Here is a 21,682-nt window from a genome sequence, read left to right as displayed (position 1 = left end):
ACCAAACAGCTCATCAGCAGTCCTGTAATAGGATACCAGTGTAATTTTGGTGCAAATCTTTCACGCCAACGACTAAATGATTAAAGTTCATGACAGCCCACTCACTGCTAGCTCTTCACTGATCAGCAATCACTGACTACACACTAAAATAAATCAGGAGTCAAATTCTGTTTTAGGGTGGGTCCACCATGTACCTTTTCCCCACATCCTCTGTGTGAGTGAGACCCTCAGAAGCTGAGGATAATGAGGCTGGTCCTGCTGCTACCCGGAGCCTCGTTAAGCCTCCTGCCCTTGTTAAGCCAGGGCCTCATTGGAAGCCCACTACTACCATTTTTTAATGAATACCAGAAGCTGTTGGTGAATGCATAGGACGGTTGTCCTATGCATTTAAGTTCAAGGGAAATTTGATTAACCATCTATCCATCTATCTATCTATCTATCTATTTATCTATCTATCTATCTACCTGTCTACCTGTCTGTCAGTCTGCCTGTCCTTAGCAAATTGTTGTGATTTCTTTCAGAAACATCAAAAAAGGCAATGAGAGACTACATAAGAAATGTTCCAAGTAATTAATAGATTTAGAAAATCATTTTTACAAAGCTAGGGGAAATGTTTAGGGAAAAAGAAAAAGCAAGGGGAAAAAACTAAATTAATAATTATTATAATTACATATTTTTTCTTTCTTTCTTTCTTTCTTTTCTTTTTCTTTTTTCCTTTTCTTTTCTTTTTATTTATTTTTTGTTTGTTTTGTTTTGTTTTTTAAATTAATTTTCAGGTAATTTTCTTATATTTTGTTTATTAATCTCTTGTCAGTTTTTGGTACATTTCTTCTTTTTTTTTCTCATTGCCTTGTTCACATGTTTTGTTTTGTTTTTTTAAAGAAATCCAGCAATTTCCGCTTAACTGGTGATTTGATTGTGGAACATTTTCTTTGTGTCCTTTTGTTTCTTGTCCTTCATACTGCTAGAATAGCTCTTCATAAATATAATATTAGGTGCACTCAGCAAAGAATAATTTCCATGTCATTAAATGAAGCTGACAGAGTAGTTTTACATAAGCTAACGTAAGTGCAACAATTTTCCAAGAAAAATAGTAACTTGTACATTATCATATATACATTTTCTTAAAATGGCCAGTCAGATGACACTTTCTTAATAAATCAGGGACAATAAAGTTAAGTGAAATGAAGCCCACACACACCACAAATCAAATTTGGATGCATGCTTCAGGGTTCCCACAGCTTAAGGCACATTGGATTTAAGACATTTAAGACTTTTTTTAATGCCATTTGGAATTAAATCTACAATAATAACCAAAACTGATAGAAAAAAACATCAATTACTAAGATTTACTTTTAATTATTTCAAATTTCAAACCTTACTGTAACATAAAACATGATTCTTTTGGTCAAGTTAACAAGTTAATTGATATGTTTCAAATGCAGACCTTTTTTTTACTTTCTGGAGTGGAACATGTGGAAAACATAACATACAAACACATTATCTACAAGTGTTCATTTGGTTAGCTTTTAAAAAAATTACATTTGCCAATTAATGGATGTGGTGAATGTATATAAGTGTTATTCCTCTATTCTGATCTGTGTGACGTCAATGCAAGAGACATTCGGTGACATATTTTAAAAACAGATTTTACCAATTATTTTGAGATTTTACGATGCAATGTTAAAAAAAATACTACTTTCCTTGTTTTAGCATTTTTAAGACTAATTTTAGGACCAAGACGGTTCAATAGTAATTGAGGCCTTTTTTTAGAATAAATGACTTCAATGACTTTTAAGACTTTTTAAAGATCCACGGGAACCCTGATATTTGTGACAATTCAATGATTAAATCTCTTAGAGCTCAACAAAAAGGCAATTCCTAAAAGTATGTGCAGGGTGTTAAAACTTCATTTTTGACTTACTGTTTATATTTTTGTCCTTAAGTCAATGTTGAAGACGCTGTGGATGAAAATAATAAAGTAAAACCTGATCCTCTCCTCTCACTGCTTTACGGGATCTCTTTGGATGCTGTTAATAACAGAAAGTCTGCCTGTGTGGCTAGTAAACTCTGGAAAGAAATCCAATCATGGAGTAATGGCTAATGACCAAAGGCTCCTGGCAGGGGGTTCACGGAGGCGAGGTGGCGACTGTGTTTGATCTCAGTGGGGCAGTAGGAGTATTAAAACAATAGATGGAGCAGCGCAGTAGGAGCTGCAGTAAAACACACAGCTTCTGCTTGACAGGATAAGAGCAACGAGGACTGAGACCACAGGCTGAGAGAGAGGGAGATGGAAAAAGGAAAGGGGACAGGAAAGTAAAAAACTCGCTATGAAGCTGAAAGCCATAAATCACCAAAAGCAACATATTTAAAGTGACTGAGGATGAACTCCAAACTCTGCTGTTTTTGAAATATTGATTGGCTGTGGTCCTGTTAATCAGTGTCAGCACAATAAAATTTGGGCAAGCTATAATTCCAGTGTGCAAGTATTGACTGAGAGGCACTATATTTGATGGGAACTTGGAGGCAATAAGGGCCAAAAAATAGCTTTTTTGTTTTTTGCCCCAGGGGCCCCAGAACAGTCTGACCATGAGTGGAGACGTTGGCTCAAGTTTGAGTTCATTTTCATGACATATCAGCCACTTTAGTAGTATTAAAATGTTATTATGAATAATCAAATTACATTAACCACAAAGTACCAAACACAGAGTGTTCTATTTCTTTTTGTATGATGTAATGTTTTTAAAAGGAAAGCGCTTTTAGTTTTGTATAATGCGATGTTTATTCTCTGTAACTGTCTGAATTATAACATTATGCCATAATTCTTTTCTGCCCAGGAACTGCAGATGAAAAGCTACCTAAATGTGAGGTAGTCAATCATGAGACTAACTTTTTAACTGGTAACAAAAGTGTCACCAACTTTCTCAGTTGGTATATATGAAAGCCAAAAACTTAATTGAAAAAAAATTTATGGCTTCATTTTACAAAGAAAGATGCCAACAGTGCAGCTTGTAATGTCTGTAAAATGATCATTTCAAGTCATGGTGGAAACAGCAGCAATATGATGAAGCATCTTTCTTCACAACATAAGCTTAAATTCCAGAAATGCCAAGTATTTGACACTCTATGCACGAGTGCCACTGCTTTCCAACAGAGCAGCATGTCCATTACCAAGAGTAAATATCCTCTGTTGTAATATAATAAGCGCCACGCAGGCAGGCTTAGAAGATTTTTTCTCTGATTAAGAAAACAATTAAACACCAACAGAGGATCTTTTGCACATCTGAATCACATGCATGTCTATTTTCCTCCTCCTTTTCTACACTGTGTCCAGACTCAGATTTAATAAAATGGTTGGAGCGATCCTGAAAACCTGTGGAGGCCTACTGTTTTTCCCCACAGAAAAGTGATCAGAAGTCACTCAGGAAACTGATAAAGAATTAGACCAAATAGGCATTTTTAAATAAAATTCCAATTAATAAAATGACCATTCCTAGCAGAGGCTGAGGGTCATGCAATGCCCTTTTTTCTTGCAATTTCCTATAAAAACATGTAAGAACTGGTGTCAAATCAGGCTAATTTCATCTGTAATCGGTATATGACTGGCACATCTCTTGCCTAACATACCATTTTATAATTGCTATCTACATCGTCGTCCAAAAGAACAAACTATGAGCCACAAATTCCTCCAAACTGTCTCTCTGAAAGGTCGACAACTCCCGAACATCCCCAGGTGGCTAATTAACCTGACTCATCAAGACAAACAAGCAGCTGCTTCTATTGTGCAGCTCTGACTGGATGCTGAGCAGGTCGGTGAAAAGGCAGCGTGTTACGATGCTTCACTGGAGATTAGGGTTGAATAGCAGGTGCTGAGATCCCAGTATTTATGGACCAGTCTTGCAAGAACCTACTGCCATTTCCCCCTGTGTGCCCGTGTGTTAGCACATATTGAACATGTACTCAAAGTTGCCTTCTAGAAAGCGCATAAAGGTGCGATGCAATTGTAGCCAAATACTTTCAATACTTCCAAGTCCAACCTTGAAATGCCATTATGAGGATATAAGAGGATCCAAGTCTCAGCTGCAGCAGTCTTGTCAAAATATTTTTCATGCCAAAATGACAGCGAACTGTCCAGCTGTTTGAGAAAAAATGTGAACAAAGCAAAGTGCTAAATCTAAAAATGAAAACTATGCAGCAAGCAGGGTTTTCCATCACTCTGTAGGAAAGCAGAGCAGCATTCAACAGGTGGAGCATCAAGTGCAGATGATCGCCCCTAGTGTTACAAAGTCCAGACCCAGTGCTCCTAAACCCAAAGGAGCATCAAATCAAAATGGCAAACAGATTTTTTATCACTGCTGCTGCATGCAGTGAAACCGTTTTCTCCCCCATTTAAAGATACTTGAATTGTTGTACCACGAATAAACATGAAAGCAAAATCCAACAAATATGAAAAAGTAACATCAAAAAGATGATAATAAACTAGGGATGCATGACGACATCGGCACATCATTAGTGTCAGCAGATAATGGCTTTAAAATGAAAATTCGAAATCTGCCAACATGCTGATTTCTGCCAATATCTTTCTTCCATTAGGTGAGTGTGTCAGATGTGTCACCTGATTCAAAGTGACATATATATATATATATAAAACACCTGTTGCACAAACAGTTTCTGTTTCTATTTCACATTTGCTTTGGCAATGCAATTGTATATTTCCCATGTGAATAAAACCCCTTTGAATGAATGAGAATACAACCCCAACATATTGAAAGGCAGTGCGTCGATCATAACAACTTTAAATTAATTATCATAATTAAATCAAACTTCACAATATTATAAAAGAGTAATATCTTCCTAAAAAGTCATACTCACTAAATCAAAGACACATTGAGCCCTACAGGAGCCCTTATGCTGCATAACTTGGGGGAAAGTAAGTATCCTTAAGTCCATAGTCAAACTTTATGGAGTAGATGCAAGCTGTGAAATGCATTTTGGATTAAGTTCAATATGAAACAGGCTGGAGTAGACTCAAATATATATGAAATGTGTGTGTGTGTGTGTGTGTGTGTGTGTGTGTGTGTGTGCTCCACATGTGAGCTTGAGTCAACAGTTATGTAGCCACAGACAGAGGCAATGAATGAGAAAGAAATAAAATCTATATATTTATATAACCTACCTTGAATCAAAGCTGTGTAAATGTTTCGTTTTATGAGGTAATATATTATGTTGATGGTTTGTGGTTTAATACGTCAGTTTAGTTTTAATAACGTCCTGTTTGTTTTGGCATGAGTGTACATTTACATTGTAACTAAAGCATACATGTTCAGTTTGGATTGATTGGAGTAATTCAAACTTGGTGGCATTATATTATTCTCTCTATAGCACAAAATATTACCGAAAAACATATTCTAGTTTACAGCACTGTTGTTTTTAGATGTGAGCTGGACTTTTTGCGGTATTTTGGCAATGGAGGGAATCTGATACTACACCAATAAAGCAGATTTAATTGGATTAAAGGAGAAAGAGAAGGAGATAAAGATAGAAAACAGGAGAGTGAGTGAGAGTGAGAGTGAGACAGACAGGAAGAAGAGAGAGAGAGAGAGAGGGAGAGATAACCTGACAGAGGAGAGAAAGAGAGTTTCCGCTGGCTTCGGCTAAAGCTGCAGACTCAAAACCATATGCTTGTCATAGCGTTGTGTGAGTCCATGTGTGTGTGTGTGTGTGTGTGTGTGTGTGTGTGTGTTAGGTGGGCAGGGCTTAGCTGGAGGAAAACTGCTCAGACTGGGATCCTGCTGCTCAGACAGCAGGATCCCCGGGACAAACGGAGAGCAGACAGCATGCAGACAGACAGAGTGAGACAGGTACAGGTACAGACGGGCAGAGACGCAGACACAGAAGAAGACATGAAGAGATAATGAGGACGATGAGTCAGAAAGAGAGAGAAATATGTAGTATTTTCATAATGCACTGCAGCAGACACTTGTTCCTACAGGCACCTCTTACATTCATTATAATAAATAACAGATTAAGCCAATCATCACACATGTTATGAGACAGACAGCCAATCAGAGTGTATGCTATTTGACAGACAGCAGACGGGGTCAAACTGCATGTGAAGTATTACATCACACAGGCAGTGAGCCAACCAGATAACCATGGGGAACAGCCAGCATGTTAAAGACTAAACACAGAGTTTTGATTGGCTCTGCATGTTTTCAGATACCTAATGTGAGTTTTTTTTAATGAATAGATGACCTACCAGACTCGTGGTCCATTTTGATTGACAGGGCTGGGCTCTGGGGGGCGGAGTCTTCGCTTAATGAGTAGCTGTGCTCTGCTTGAATATCTGCGAGATTCAAAAGTCCTTTTCAGATATGAAAAATGTAACAACGCTGTCTTCACTAATCTGTCAAAGTGATGGCTGTTTGTCGTTCAGACATGCTTGAAAATTTAATTTATTATCTCTTAAAACAGGGGTTCCCAAACTTTTCCATGCCAAAATAGCACTAGCTTATGGCCGGAGCTCCCCTATTGCGAGATGTCTTCATAAAGCCATTAAAAATCCAAAGGCACAAGAAAAAAAGAGAAAAAAAACAATGAATATATCTCCTTAGTTTTATAAATGCATAGGTAATGCAACAAAAGCTTGCTTTCCACTGTATGAAATTACCCAAATCTTTTGCATAGTAGATTAAGCACAAAGCAACTACCTTAGGGTTTGGCCCGACGCCAACTTGAATTTGGATAAAATGATTTAATCATGAAACTCTTCTGAACTTCTCTTCTGAAAATGTTATCAGTCCGAGTGGATCAAATCCAGATAGAAAAACAAGTCATTCCTCAGGGACTGTGGCACTCAAAAAATGTATCCACTGATTTACTCTTACAATTTACATCTATGAAAAAAGCGTTTTTGGGCCCCATGGCATCATGTGACAGACGTAATTGTAATTTCCTGTTTGCCAAAAGGTTAAATTGGCTAAAAAGTCCGTCAACATTCCTGGGTCCACGAGTTAGTTACTAGAAAGCAGGCTAGCAATCTAAATTCAGGGGGAGTATAGCTTTGTGTAAAGCATCAACTGTGAGCGCTCAACACTGACACCTGAGGACGTGATGAAGGATGTTTTGACTAGCAGGCAATTAGAAAGATGGACACAGAAAATATATGTATATGTTATATACTAATAAAATAATATTTTATCATAAAACACAAAATAATGATTTTATTTTATTTTCTAAAATGATATTTTTTATAGCATTTTACTTCATCTTCAGTCCAATGTGCTGAGCCCTCCCGGCATCCACTTTAAAAATTATGGTCCTAAAATATGACAGTCACTTTTTTTATCCTGTTTTTCCTATCAGTTTTTTTTAGGTCTTTATGACCATGGCAACGCCAGACTCAAGCAACAGGTTCATTCATCTGAGCACTTCAACAGACTGAGACAACTTACAGTTCAATAACTCTGAGCAGCTATAACAAGGCCTATTTGCACAGCTTAGTCTACGAGTGAGTGCGCAGTGGAGGATCAGCCAGTTGTAACCTGAACCAACAGCTTGGTACTACAGCTACTAGCCCACATAATTTATGTCCATCCTAACTGAAACCCGAACAATGGCAGCAGTTTTGGGCCTGAGCCCAATTAAAAACCTGAATTTGTAAAAAAAGAAAAATCAATACATTTTCTACGAGCTAAAGTCAACTAAAGTATTTCAGTGCAGCAGCAGACATTTGTGACACAATCTCTGACATGGCCTTTCTCCTGCCGAATGTTCAGCACAGCCCAAAAATATATCAGGCCATACATATAAAATAGAGATTGTATAGCATTTCTCCTTTACTAATAAGAGGTGGAAGTCAGGATGTGCTGATGACAACACAGTTCATGACATTACACCAGGGTTCCTTCATCTTATGGCGAGTGGGATTTAAGACTTTTTTAATACCTTTTGGACTGAAATGTAAAACTAATTTAATAATAGCCAAAACTATTGCCCGAATATTTTTTGCAACATAAAACATGACTTTTTGTTGACGTTAATGCAAGAGGCATTCTGTAAATTATTTTTTTAAATTATTAATTATTTTGAAATTTTACAATGCAAAGTAAAAAAATAAATAATAATTCCTACTTCCCATATCTTAGCATTTTTAAAACTTTTGAGAGAATGATTTTAGACATTTTGATACCAATTAAGGCCTTATTTTTAAATTAATGAATTCAAGGCCTTTCAAGACGTTTTACAAATCTGAGGGAACCCTGCATTACACAGACTAGAGAAAATTTAAACAAACCCAAACTAATTCATGCTTCAGGAATTTTAAGAAATCATAGCTCGGCCTGAGCTGAGCCCAGCAGGTCAGGTCAGACCTCACTGAGGATTGGCAGAGACTTAAGGCTCTCTTTCGTGCCTCCTCTTCACAGACCCAGCACCTGCTAGGTGAGGAGTAGGCGTGTGTTTCCGTCTGGCAAGACTTTTGGAAGTCACAGAGTTTGGCAACAGAAACTGGCTCATATGGTGGAATTTGACCTCCTGAGGAAGACCGAGCCAGAGTTTTTGGCTGTCCAATCCAACCAAATAATGGGATTGGGGTCTTTTCTACTCAGACATTTGCTGCTGAGTGGAACAAGTGGCTGCTGGACTGCTGGAGGTTATCCGGGGAAATAAGGTCATCCAAATGTGAATATTAGTTATGGAGAGGAAAGCTTTGTTATTTTTGAGCCTAGAAGTATTTCAAGTTAAACAACTCCAAGACAGTGGTTGGACGTTGGAAAAGGATCCCAACCAGCATTAACCTGCTTTGAGAGTTTTATCATTACATTGGAAATAACTGGGAATTCTGGAGAAATGTTATTGGAAGGAAAGACCACTGTGATCCAACCACACTGGTGTTGGACTTTTTGTGCAATTCTTACAATGTGTTCTCTTATTTTAATACCGCAAGGAGCTGAAACGATAATTTTACACAATAAAAGAGGAGCTGACCTGGGCTGCTATCCTCCATGTCCATGTGTAGAGGTGAAGGTCTGTCTGCCATGAGGGGCCGCTCTAATAGATGGTCATCAAAGAAACTGTTGAATAATTCACTGCTGAAGTCGTCCATCTGGTCACCTGAGAAAGGCTGGAAAACATGGAGAGAAACATGGAGACAGAAATGTTATTTTATTCAATAAAATAACGGTTTTCCATGGGACAGTTACCACTCTAAATAAAGTCATAATGCTTTTATGAGTCTTTGACTTTGGTGATTTTTTCCAGATAAACTGAAGGATCAAGTTTTACTTTTGTGGGTGAGACAATTCTACTTCTTAAGCTAAATAAAACATTTAAAAAACAATTGGATTGTCTCACAAAAATGCATTAACACAAAGCTGGCAAGAGGGCTGTATTTTTTCAGCTCATGAAACGCCAGTGCTTTGGAGATACATAATACAGCTATAGTGTTTGTGATTATAATAATCTGTCAGTGTGAGTGAAAAGTTAGCCCAGCCCAGAATATGGATGATGGATGGCTCGTCACTTTGGCAAGATGCCTGCCATGCTGCCGACCACTGATCGAGACCAACAAACTACATCACCTGTTGCCTTTGGTGACCCTTTCGCAACGTTTCCATCAGTGTTTATGGCACCAAACCTAGGGGTTTTTACTGACAAATAGTGCCATTTCCAAACAACGTTTGAGCCACAGAACCTGAGTGTTTTTCCCCAATACTTTACTGCATTTCCGAGCAGCATTTGTGGGACCAAACCTTGTTTTCTTTCCTAACACATCATGCATTTCCAAATGTCATTTGAACCATGAAACCTGAGTGGTTTTCACCATAACATTATGGTGTTCCCAGTGACATTTGAGCTACTGAAACAGGGTGTTTTTCACCAACACATTGGGCATTCTTAGTGACATCTGAGCAACCGAACCTGGGTGTATTTCAACAACCCGTCCCTGCTTTTCCAGCAGCTTTCATAGCACTATACATAGGAGTTTTAAGCCAAAACATGATCTTTTCCTAACCATAACCAAGTTATTGTTGCGCTTAAACCACTAACCACACCTTTACCAGAGCGTTGTTGAGAAAGTTTCAACATATCAGCCACAAAATTATGGACAAATGTAACATATTTGTGGTTTGCAGAACAATCAATGCAAACTTTTTTATGGCAGTTGGATTGAAAAAAGTTACGGTTTCTGCAGGTTTCTGTCAGCTTTCCAAGTTTCAAGTGTTTCCCTAATAGTCCAAAATCTAAAAACATTCGGTTTACAATGATTTGAACCTAAACAAAGCAGTGAATCTTCCCACTGGAGAGGCTGGAACAAGAAAAAAAAAACTTTTGCTAGAAAAAAAAAGTCTCAAGTGATTATTAAAATACTTGTCAATTAATTAATTCTAATTGGCTGTTTCAGTTGTACCACAGACTATCTCTCAGAGTCAGAAACCCAGACAGCCCAGAGTGTGCTGACGAGATGAGGAGTCAGTCAATGGGAACGAGCATTGATAGATTCATCCTCAGTCTGGATGAGATGAGTCACTGAGCTCAGAGACGATGTTCTGGAAGCCTGGGACAGCATGGTGCTCTGATTTCACTGCTTATAACACACACAAACACACAATATGAGTCACCCTGTTCTTGAGCAAACATGCATAAGGCAGTACAAAAGCACACACACACACACACACACACACACACACACACACACACACACACACACACACACACAGAGAGAGGTTGGAAGGAACCAATTTGATACACAAGTAAACTCTGCTAGGAGGATTTTCAGATAGACACAGAAATAACTTGATTTAATTAACAGCAACTACAAAAATAGATTTACATGTTTTATTCCTGGAAATTACCTTAAACTCCTTAAAACCACCAAAAGTGTCACAGCAGATTAAATCAGTCCAGTAGCAACAATAAAGGCACGACTGGGATATAAATACAGAGCTGAATTCAATATTTTTTAATATCAGCAACGGAGAATTTAAAAGCTTTTTGGAGCTCTTTCCACGCCACTTACCCAACACCAGTGCTCACATAAAACATTTGAATGTTTAGTTTAGACTTTATAAGGCCAAGAGTGCAAACGGTTTTAAACATGTTAGTGCGTAGTTCAGTTTTGATGGGTAAAAGTCAGCAATTTGTGTTTTAGTCAGACGCCAGTTGTCTGTCGCTGGCCAGAAGTACTTGTAACCAGCCATTAACACATAGGATTGCTAAAAAAGCAAGTTTTACTCCTTTGGCTTCATGACACTACTACAGGCTTCAATGGTGTAGTAGTAGAACATTATAAGCATCAAACACTTAATTTCCTGTATTCTGGTGAATTTGTATGCACAAGTTTGTGTCTTTTCTGCACCAATTTATGGAGGAAATGCCTTCAATTCAGTCAAAATAATGGCACTCTGCTACTCTCATGTTTTTGTTGCGGGGGGGGGGTGGCCCCTCCATCTCCCCTAAAATCTACAGCTATTTGTACATGACTATATTGCCAGTATGAGTAATGGGAATTACTGCTGATGTGTATATGTTCTACACTCTTCCTTAAATACTGCTGAGGCAACTTTAACTAACATTCACACCTTCACACATGCATTAACTCAGACTGTGCTAAACTCTGGGACACATGCAGCTGTCCAATGAAACCATGTGGCTTGAGCACACACTCATACTCACAAACACACACACAGAGGGCAGACACACAGATGGTGGGTAAACTAACAGAAGCACATGACACATAAAAAAACTGCTGATGTTTTGAAACTGTGTTGAGTTTTGTAAAATACGAACAGCGACTAGGAAGGAAAGTTTAGGGGCATCTTGCGGACACATTTTTCACACTGGAAATTCTGATTTCTTGTAACAGGAAATGTAAAAATGTAACTAATGACATTAAAGGTTCTGTTCACTGTCCAAACATCCAACATGTTTTCATGCCAACACGCCAAACGCCATCCCTTTGTCAGTGGACCTTGATCTGATGCTGAAATCACTGACAAAGCGATGGTGACTGACACGTTGGGTTGCTGTCCACTGCCTCTAAAACTGACGTGCTCAGTGCATATCATATTATTGCAAATTGTGCCTCTTTGCATCTGTGTATGGCGCTGAAATCACTGATAAAAGTATTCGATGAGTTTGGAGTGAGAGCGGGCTGCAACATCACATCAGAGCTGGATGAATTTACTGCTTATGCAAACCATTAAAAGCTTTCAGCGACTAAACAGTGGATAGCTTTTATTTTGAAGTAGTCACAGAAAACACATTGCATTTGTCACAAAAGTTAGAGCTGACAGCGAGTCAAGTATCAGTGCTTACTGCAGGATAAAGCAACTGACAGCCGCTGTTCAACAAGGTGGGTGTGTGTGTGTGCTCTCAGTAATCCTGCAGTCACTCTCTCTGTCACACACAAGTGAATACTCACTCATTCATAAAAAAACACATCCACAAAAAGAAGTACTAACAGAGCAGCCTTGTTCCCCTGCTGCACTAAAAGTTGTAATAATACTCCTTTAAATAACCCTAACACTTCCGCTTTAACTCTGCTCCATGAGGGAATATAGGTCACATTTAAACTGGGCTGCTCAAAAATAAACAAGGAAAAGTTTCCCATATGGAGAAATGTGGGTGAAGCTGGTATGGTGCAGAGGGAGCAAAGGAAGGTTTATAATTGAAACTATTTAGTAATGAGCTAAAGTTAGCTCAAGTAGCTGCATCAGAACAACAGTTTAGCCTTTATAGTGCTCTCTACTTGCAATGCTGATATTTTACTTTATACAATTTAACTCTTGTGGTTCCAGCAGTGGCTCTTTGAGTTACATTTAGCTAAATTTGTAGCACTTGACTACAGTTTTGTATTTGCACTAGTTGTTCACCTACCAGCACAGTCCTGTTTGAAAAAAATATTTTTCTTATCTATCACCTCACCTGCCACTGGCATAATCATGATGTACCCATGGCAGTGGAGATGTTTTTCTTACACTCAACATTTTCAGCTATTCTGAGTGATTAAATCTCCTCCTGTCAGGACTGGACATGTACAGACAGCTTCATTTACATCTCCCTCTCTCATGTTTCAGTTTAATATGCCAAAGTCGAATATGTTAATTACAAATTCAAGTTTTAGACTGGTCCATTGGGTCAGACCCTGGAGGCACAAGCATGGAGGTAGATTTTAGATGCATTCAGAGGCTTTCAATAAGCTGTGAGGAGATGGATGATTGCACTTTTCTGAAGGCAAAGAGAGAAAGTAATCTTTTTGATGACATAAATATCATTTAAAATATCTATCCACTCCTAAACACTGATCATTATTTTTAATGTCATTACAGTTTCTGTTTTGGGATGTCTCTTAGCTCTGTTTCCATAAATCAAACCATGTGCTGTCATGTTACCGGGTACTTTTGTGGCCATTATTTTCATTCATTTCATAAAGGATGATGTTTCTGCCTTGAAAGAAGGAGTGAGAGCTGCTGCATCTGTGGACAGCTCAAAGGATGAGAGAGACAGTGGGGATAAACAGCGCACAGATCGGCATATGTTCTTGAACTTCTTGAATTAAAGATTTATTTCAACCAAATCAGAGTTGGCAATCGGTGGAATAGTGGACTTACTAACAAGATGACAAGACTACCTAAGATAGTGTTAGTGATGTTTGTTTGGCTTCCATCTGATTAATTAATAGACAATTAAGTTAACATTAGTTTTAGTTCTGTAAAAGAGAGAAACTTGGTTGATGCATGGTAAAAGGAAAATAGGTGTCATAAATAGGCAAAACTGAGATTCTCAAACTAGTGAGTGTGAAACACTTTACGGCTCTACTGATGTGTGTTTTCACCATAAAAACTAACAATTCTTTTGTACTAAAGGACCATAGCAAACAGTTCAATGCCTTTTCTATTAGTTCTATTTCTATAGTCAGACCACTATGTACATCCAGTCTAAAAATGTATTGTTGGCCTATAAAAATGACTGCTTATAAGAAGAAAATGTTCATCTTCATCCAGATTTGCTGCACCTGTGCTTAGCCAGTTCAAGCATTTAATGCACAAATGATTTATTTCTATTTCGAGTTATTTTTACTTTATTAGAGATTCTGACAATAGAAAAAAAAACAGGAGAATGAGAGAAGAGAAGGAATTACACTTGGATTAAAACTGGGGACATTAAGCTTAATGGATGGACCCTCACAAGGATTGATTCGGTCTATAAAAAGCCATAACGGCCATAATCATAGCATTATATTATATAATGTAAACAGAATTGCATGGATAACAACATCAAATTGTTGCCCTGGAAGCTGCAGTGTTAATTTATCAGGCAGACTGCGAATTTCAGCCTAATTATGTATGCAGATAATGCGATATTATTTTCTTCTAACAATAAAATTGATTGGAGAAAAGGTCAGCACTCAGTGGAGCATTATATTCAGTGCTGATGCTAACCTGCATCCCATCCGCGCCACCTGACATTCATCACTGGCAAATGTTAAAGTTCATTTTATTTTCTACTGGCGGTATTTTACTTTTTGTTTCGTAATTTGTCTTCTAAAGCACTCTCTAGCACAGCTTGATGACATACATACAGAGGAAGCTGCTACTGTTGTTATTAGGACAGGAAGCTTAATGACTTAGGTGGTCGGTGAAGAACAGCTGCAGTCAGTGTGAAAAGAGGAGCGGAGGTCTGGACCTTTCATTATCTGAACCCTCTCTGCTGGGAAAAGAATCACATTAGGGAGGAAAACGGTGTTAAAAAAGCAGTTGACAGTTTTTATAGTTTATTTCAGTAGTGGTGGTGTGTTATTAGGGGGGGATGGGGCTGGGATGTAAATCACACAGAGAAGGAGCTGGGAAAGACAGACGCAAGGAGTAATTATAAAAGCAGAGAGTGACTCTGTTGTGCCTGTAATTAACAGTGTTGAGTCTCAACATATCGCTCTCCTCTCCTGTCATTTGGATGCCTTACTGGTTCAGGTGAAATCGGCAGAAAAAAATCACCAGTGTTGGTCTGTGTGTGATTTGCTTTTCTTGATAGAGTGAGGAAAGACAGCACGGGGATAAACTGGACTGCGGAGTCAGGCCAAAAACTTTATGTCATTATGGCATGAGCACTGCAGTGGAAACCATCGTAAACTCCCCAGAACATCATGTAAAAGCCAAAGGGAAATACACTGAAGAAACATTTTTTCTCAACAAGTCATGTAGTCTCAAATTCAGCCTTCAGGAGCCAACTGTAGTGGCTCTGGTTTTGCTTATTCCAGTTGTTAATGTATCTTGGTTTCCAATTCTTGGCCTCATAAAGCTCTTTGTTTGGCTGCTATTTATACGGTCTTATCCCTACACAACTATCTAATCGACGGGGTCAAAGTGTCAAAGGCTTCTGCATGCATGTTAGCTTGTGTGTTTCCAGACTGAATTATCATTCAATCAAGAAAAGTACAATAAATCAAAGATGCCTTGTCATTGACTCCAAAACAAATCTACCAACAAGTAAAAATAAAGTAACCTGACCTAACATTTAAGCAACATCTTGTAATTTTTTGGCAGATTTATACTGCCATAAACAAACTGATTCTCATAAATTACTGTTACTGTCAATGTTTTGGCAGGTTAAATGACTACAACTTGAGAAATGTTGCACCAGGCTGCAGACAGCACTCAGTCTTGTTGGACAGACTTCCTCTCTGCGTGAATATTTTCACACAGTGATAAGATTTCACTGCATCACCAGTCTCAGCCACAATTTTGAGCAATAACTTCAGTCCATCACATTCAGTTGCTTTTTCACAGATCACCATACATACAATAATCCAAAATGTTGTAGTATGAATCGGGGGAAAATATCAGAGAAAACCTAAAACAATCAGTTAAAATATAGACAGATAATTAAGCGGAAAATATTCTGATTATTGATTAATTGTTTGTAATTTTTCAAGCTCGGGTGAAAACCTATAGTTTGTTTGACATTGGGAAGTATTCAAAGGCATTTTTTAAAAATTTTTGACACGGGTTACTCAAAAATAAAAGTAAACATTACTAGGAGTCTGTCATTCATTCATCTGAACTGTTACAGCATGCATTGGAAAATGATCAAAGTTAATGTTAAGTATTCAGGATTTATAGTAAAGAAGGTAAATATATGAAAAACACTGACATAATCTTTAAATTCTAGAAAATCCTCTGGCAGTCTTTTTTTACTGGATTTTAGATACACTGAAAGTCAATTAAAGACTGCATGGCAGGGTGAGACGGTGATTTCTTGCAGTGTAAAATGAAATTGTGAGAGCCCAGAAAACATCATGTCATTATGCTCTAACACTGGCTGCCACAGATAAGAAAATGGCAATGTTCTCAACTGTATTTGGCTTCATGTGGTGGCGTGCGGCTGCAGCGGGTTGACTGTGTTTGGCTTCACTTGAACTGAGAGCGGAGTGAGCCGAGGTTACTGTGAGTGTGTGTGGAGACAGAAGTGAACTCAGCTATAGTCCTCGGTAAGACAGAAGAAGAGTATTTTTCCCTTCACACACACACACACACACACACACACACACACACACACACACACACACACACACACACACACACACACACACACACACACACACACACACACACACACACACACACTCAGCTGCATGCCTGCTCACATTCCATCTGGCAGCTCGGTGGCCAATCGGCAGCGAGCATGCAAATGAGAGGGGTGTGTCGTTTTGCAGCTGGAGTACAGGGTCTGAACGGAGAGTAGAATACAGTAGAATAGAAAGGAGAGAACACAGGGACTAGACTATAAATGTAGAGAAAAAAAATAACATTGATAAGAGGCCAAAAAGTTCAAATATCTACAGTTTTGTTTTTCTCGAGATAAAGTTTTTCTACAAACATAGACTATAGTAGAGTAGAATTAGATCATGTAGACTACACTGCACTGTCCCTGCTTGACCCCACTTTGTGCATCTGTGTGCAAATGTGTTCATCCACTAATTTTATATGAAGAAATAAGTTGTTTTCCCAATTCATCATTAGGTGAATTTTCAAAATCTTACAAAATTGCAATTCTACAGAGCCCAAATGACAAGTCTTGTGTGTCCGACAGTCCAAAAATAAAAAGATATTCCATATAAAATTATATAAAACAGTGAAAAGCAGTTTTTCCATATGTAGATCTTTGTTCCATCCATTCAATTTTTCCCCAAGCTTTGAAATTGACCCTCATGTGCTTCAAATTATCTCTGGTAGACAGTTAATGAAAGGTCAACATAGTGCGTTACCATGGCATTCGCCCCTGCATTCGTCCAACATGACTGTACCCTCAAAAAATCCCAGTTCACATCGGTGATTAATGCATCATGAGAATAATCATTTGTTGCAGCACTAATACTCAGTTCTCCTCCAGGATTTAGGAAAGCTGCATACAGAGCTGTTCTAACCCGTTAAGTGCTAAATGATGTTATCCATGCATGATCATTGATATTGTCATAAAATGGTTTACTGCACATGATGCACAATTCTAACTGCAGCCAAGGCATGTTCCCATTTAATAGGAACTGTTTGGCATAAAAAAAAGAAAATAAGACAGTTGACTCCATGTTTACAGAAAGCTTAAGAGCATTCGAATGTTGGCGGCTATTTTTTCTCCTCCTGGATGCAATTTTAATGTTTTATAAACACAAAAGTCTGTCCATGAGTGTGAGTGAGTGTGAGTGATTGAGTGAGTGAGGAAGTGAGCGAGTGATGAAGTTGCACCATTGACTGATGACATCATTGGCTGTTGTTATTTTCGAAATAAAACTTTCTGACAGGCTGACAGAGCTGTGAACGCTGGCAGTCCTGTATTACTGTATTCTTCTCTTTCTGTAGTGGCACGATTGACCGCTAACTAGCCAGCTGTCGAAAAGGCAGTTTTGGACGGAGAGAGAGGATCGCTTCATCAATTTGTTTGAGGAACAGCCGTGTCTTTGTGACACAAGCCTTAAAGCCTTTATTACCATCTCAGTGACTCTTATGTGTTACAGTGTCAGAATGGGTGCAGCCACCGTTATTGGGGAGAAGGTGGAAATATGAGACACCTTGAAACTTAAGTGAATATCACGTGTTACAGAATCGGAGTGATGTCGCCAACATGAAAAACTTATTCTTTTGGTTATCAACGGCAATTGGACATTTCATAAACTGACATCAGTGAAACAATGGAGCTGATCAGTGGGTAAAACTGTGGAGAAAGTCAGTCCTCTCTGCTGAGTAATTGTGTCTAATTGTGCTGTTCTACATTTTAATATGCATTTATTAAGCGCTGTAAGCAAAAGTCTGTTACTTGGTGTATTCTGGCCATTTTCTGTCTCAAACCAAAAGTCCTTTCAAATTAAAAGCCCTCTAGCATTACATCACGGTCCAGCCATACACTCAGTCTTGTTTTCAATACATAATCCTCTAACGCCACTCAAATAAACTCCTGTTTCACTCGCTTGGACTTTGGCTCAAAAACATTGTCTCTACCTGCCATTATTCTCTAGTGATCAGTACTGTGCATGCAGAGGGAAGCGAGATGGCCAAACATCAGCGCTGTTAAAAAAAATGTTTTTGGGGCATCCAGTGGCTCAGTTGGTAAATGTCACCCCATGTCCAGAGGCTGTGTCACCGCCGCAGCGGTCGCAGGGTTCGAGTCCAGCCCCGGTCACACTACATTGATCCTGTCCAATAATGGCAACAAAAAAGCCCTAAAAAATATCTTTAAAAAAAATACATACAATTAAATAATGTGTTTAATTCTTTTTAACCACTTACCCGATCAGACAAGTGAGTTGCTAGATTTACTAGCCTGATGTGGCATTTTACTGGCCTGAGGTAATCAGGCAATCCTTACTGATGCTCAGAAATACAGAGATGCCATTATAAGTATCTGATCCTATCGCATGTTAATTCTGTAATTCTAATTCTAAGAAAACATATGAAAAAATAATGTGCAGCCATTCATCCTGCTGATAATGTCAGTTCAGTTTAGTTTTATTATGAGGAATCTCTATCAGCTTTGCTGTGCCCACTCCTTTTTCTTATCTACACTGAGTCTTACCTCCTGGTTATCAACATGGCACAGAAGAGGAAAACAAAATACAGAGCAGGAAGTGTAAAAATCTCTGCAGCACTGCACCACAGAGCACGCCTTAATAAATAACAACAAGCTCATGTCTCTGTGTGTCCATTCATGATGTCCTAACCATTATAGACAAAATTGCACTTCACAGCAGCACTGAATGGGAAAAAATGCACTCTCCTTTATCTTCTCCCAACATCAAAGGTGCTAAAATCAATATTTTTATATTAAAAATGGATAAAATGATGATATGTAATGTGAAAGAATAATTCAGAGTGATGAACCAAAATTAAAATTAATATTACATTTTTTAAAAATTAAAATTATTTAAAAATTAAATAAACTGAATAAATAAAAAGATAAGAAGAGAGAGAGAGAAAAAAGGAAAGTGGAGTTGGTTAGTCACCTCTCATCACCCTCCCTCCCTCTTTGGAGCTTTATAGCACTTTTCTGCTCCTCATCTTAGCTTTATGCCCCACAACTTTACTGTTTTGGTTCAGTCTCACTGCTCTCATCACCGCCACTTGTAGATGCATTTTCAGCAAAAAAGCTCTTGCCACTTGTGCAGCACCAGCATCAATGACACAAGGAGGCCTCAGATACATCATCAGTACCTGTGCATACAACACTACAGCAGATTTTATATTACAGAGCGATTGAAATATATTTATAAGCATGCCATTTTGCAGGTCGGTGGCTAATCATCCATCCTTTCCCATGCCCTCAGTGGTACAGCCCAGCCTAGTGGCTTCACAGCAGAGTGGACTACTTTATTTAGAACAGGCGCGGGGGGGTTTAAACCACAAGCAGACTGCTGGGCTGACTCACTGACTAGAATAGAGGTCTGCTCTGAAAAACCTGTGCCGTTTAAAAAAAGGAAATGACACAGAGTGGAAAGAAAGTCAGAGCAGAAATAAAGAAATAGACCTTCCTGCTGATATTGTGATATTTATCGTTCAACTCTCAGTGTGCAGCAGTGAAACGGCTCTCAGCCTGTTTCCATGAATTAAGAGTGCAAAGCTCGGTCAAGCGTGGCGCACGCAGAGGGCACAGCAGTGTACTTTTGGCATTTTGTGGCTGGAGGTGCACCGCACACATGCCGTGCGCTTGGAAACAGGGTGGGATGAGGAGGAATACATTGTCATACATCAGTGCTCTCATTATTAGATTTTACTATGTTTATATGCAACAGTGCAGATGCTATTGCCAAAACTGGGCATGAAACAATCACTTAATTGCTTCCTGTTGCACCACTTTTGCTTCTTTAACCAACATGATTGTTTCATTAATGAACAAGCATGATTCTGCTCTACCACACAGTTCATTACAGCCACAGGTCTTTCAAATTTAGGACGCAACGTCTCATGTCAGACTGGAGATGATACATGCTGTAGCCCCAGGGAACCTGCTGTTCTTGAATGAGGTTATGGCGAGAGAATCAATAGCAACAGGTGGTTTTTGACAGGAGAGATATGTAATTTTCCTCTAACTTTTTTATTGCAACAGTCTGAAATGTGTGTGTGGACTTTTTACGGCAACACTGATTATTTTGCAGCAGCACTGAGCTGGTTGGAGAAGATCTAATTAAAGTGTTCACAGTAGATGTGGCATGCATGATTGCAATTTGACAGTGTATAACTGTCTGGGGTGAATTTTATACTGATACAGTTGATAGAAACTGAATAAGTTAGACATACAATTCATTAGCAATGGATCTACCAGACTGCAGTATTTGTGTGGCAATTATTGTATCAATACACGGGTGGCAAATATCAATGTTTTTATCACATAAATTATTAATATTGCAAACACAAATTAAACTTTTGGTAGCCTGTTACAACAATGAAAAAAGTTGCTTTATCAGTTTACTTGACACATGTTGTTGCAATAAAAATGATGGAAGTGAGAAACTTTTTCTTATTAGATAAAACATGTTGACAAAGTTTTTCATTGGGGGCACAATTTAAATCGAAAAAAGGTAATAAATCACAGTGTGTGACGATGAATGTTATTGCAATGCTCAGCATAATGCAAAAGGCTTAAATAATAATATAGTGACTTAATTATCATGATCGTGGGACCTCTGGTTGTTTCCACCCTTTGAGTCCACCATTTAAAATTTTCAAGAGTCCACTGAGACATTTTTAAATGTCTTGTTTACTTGACCAACAGTTTATAGAAGATTAAGAAAGCAGCATTTGAGAAAGTGGAAAAACTTAAAGTTTACTATTTTTGCATTAAAGATCACTTAAATGATAAACTGGTTGTCAAAATAATATTAAAACAAGACTTAGGTTACAGTAATCAGTGCATTTTAGAATTTGAATTAATAATCATGCCTTCATTTAAATAGGCATGGGAATCACCACATCTATTTAATGATAAGTCATGATGCAATATTTTTGTGATTTTAAACACGTTTCAATATGCTGAGTGTCATGATAAAATACATTGCAATATATCACTTTTTTTTCAACTACAAATTATGTCCCCAAAGGAAAACTTTGCCAACATCTGTTTTATCTCATAAGATAATGTTTTCATTGTGTTTTTTTTTTTTTGTTCTAGTAGGCTACCAAAAGTTTTATATTTGTTT

General features: G+C 38.2%; 1 protein-coding gene across 2 annotated transcripts in view; it reads right to left on the bottom strand.

Moving 5' to 3' along the window:
• Window positions 1-21,682, bottom strand: part of creb3l1 (cAMP responsive element binding protein 3-like 1) — a 44,327-nt gene that overhangs the window by 21,322 nt on the left and 1,323 nt on the right. Inside the window, exons 2-3 of one of the 2 annotated variants that reach the window (XM_042513149.2) lie at window positions 8,989-9,124; window positions 6,260-6,346 (exon numbers count right to left, since the gene is read on the bottom strand). In XM_042513149.2, coding sequence (XP_042369083.2) covers window positions 6,260-6,346; window positions 8,989-9,124 — 223 coding nt within the window. The remainder of the gene's footprint in view (window positions 1-6,259; window positions 6,347-8,988; window positions 9,125-21,682) is intronic. The other variant, XM_042513150.2, reaches the window with a different exon arrangement.

The sequence above is a fragment of the Plectropomus leopardus genome, chromosome 24 (genome assembly GCF_026936395.1).
Source record: "Plectropomus leopardus strain MGB_pleo_1.0 chromosome 24, ASM2693639v1, whole genome shotgun sequence".
Taxonomy (NCBI): Eukaryota; Metazoa; Chordata; class Actinopteri; order Perciformes; family Serranidae; genus Plectropomus; species Plectropomus leopardus.
The sequence above is the reverse complement of the archived record's forward strand: the minus strand, read 5'-3'. Positions and strand labels throughout refer to the sequence as shown.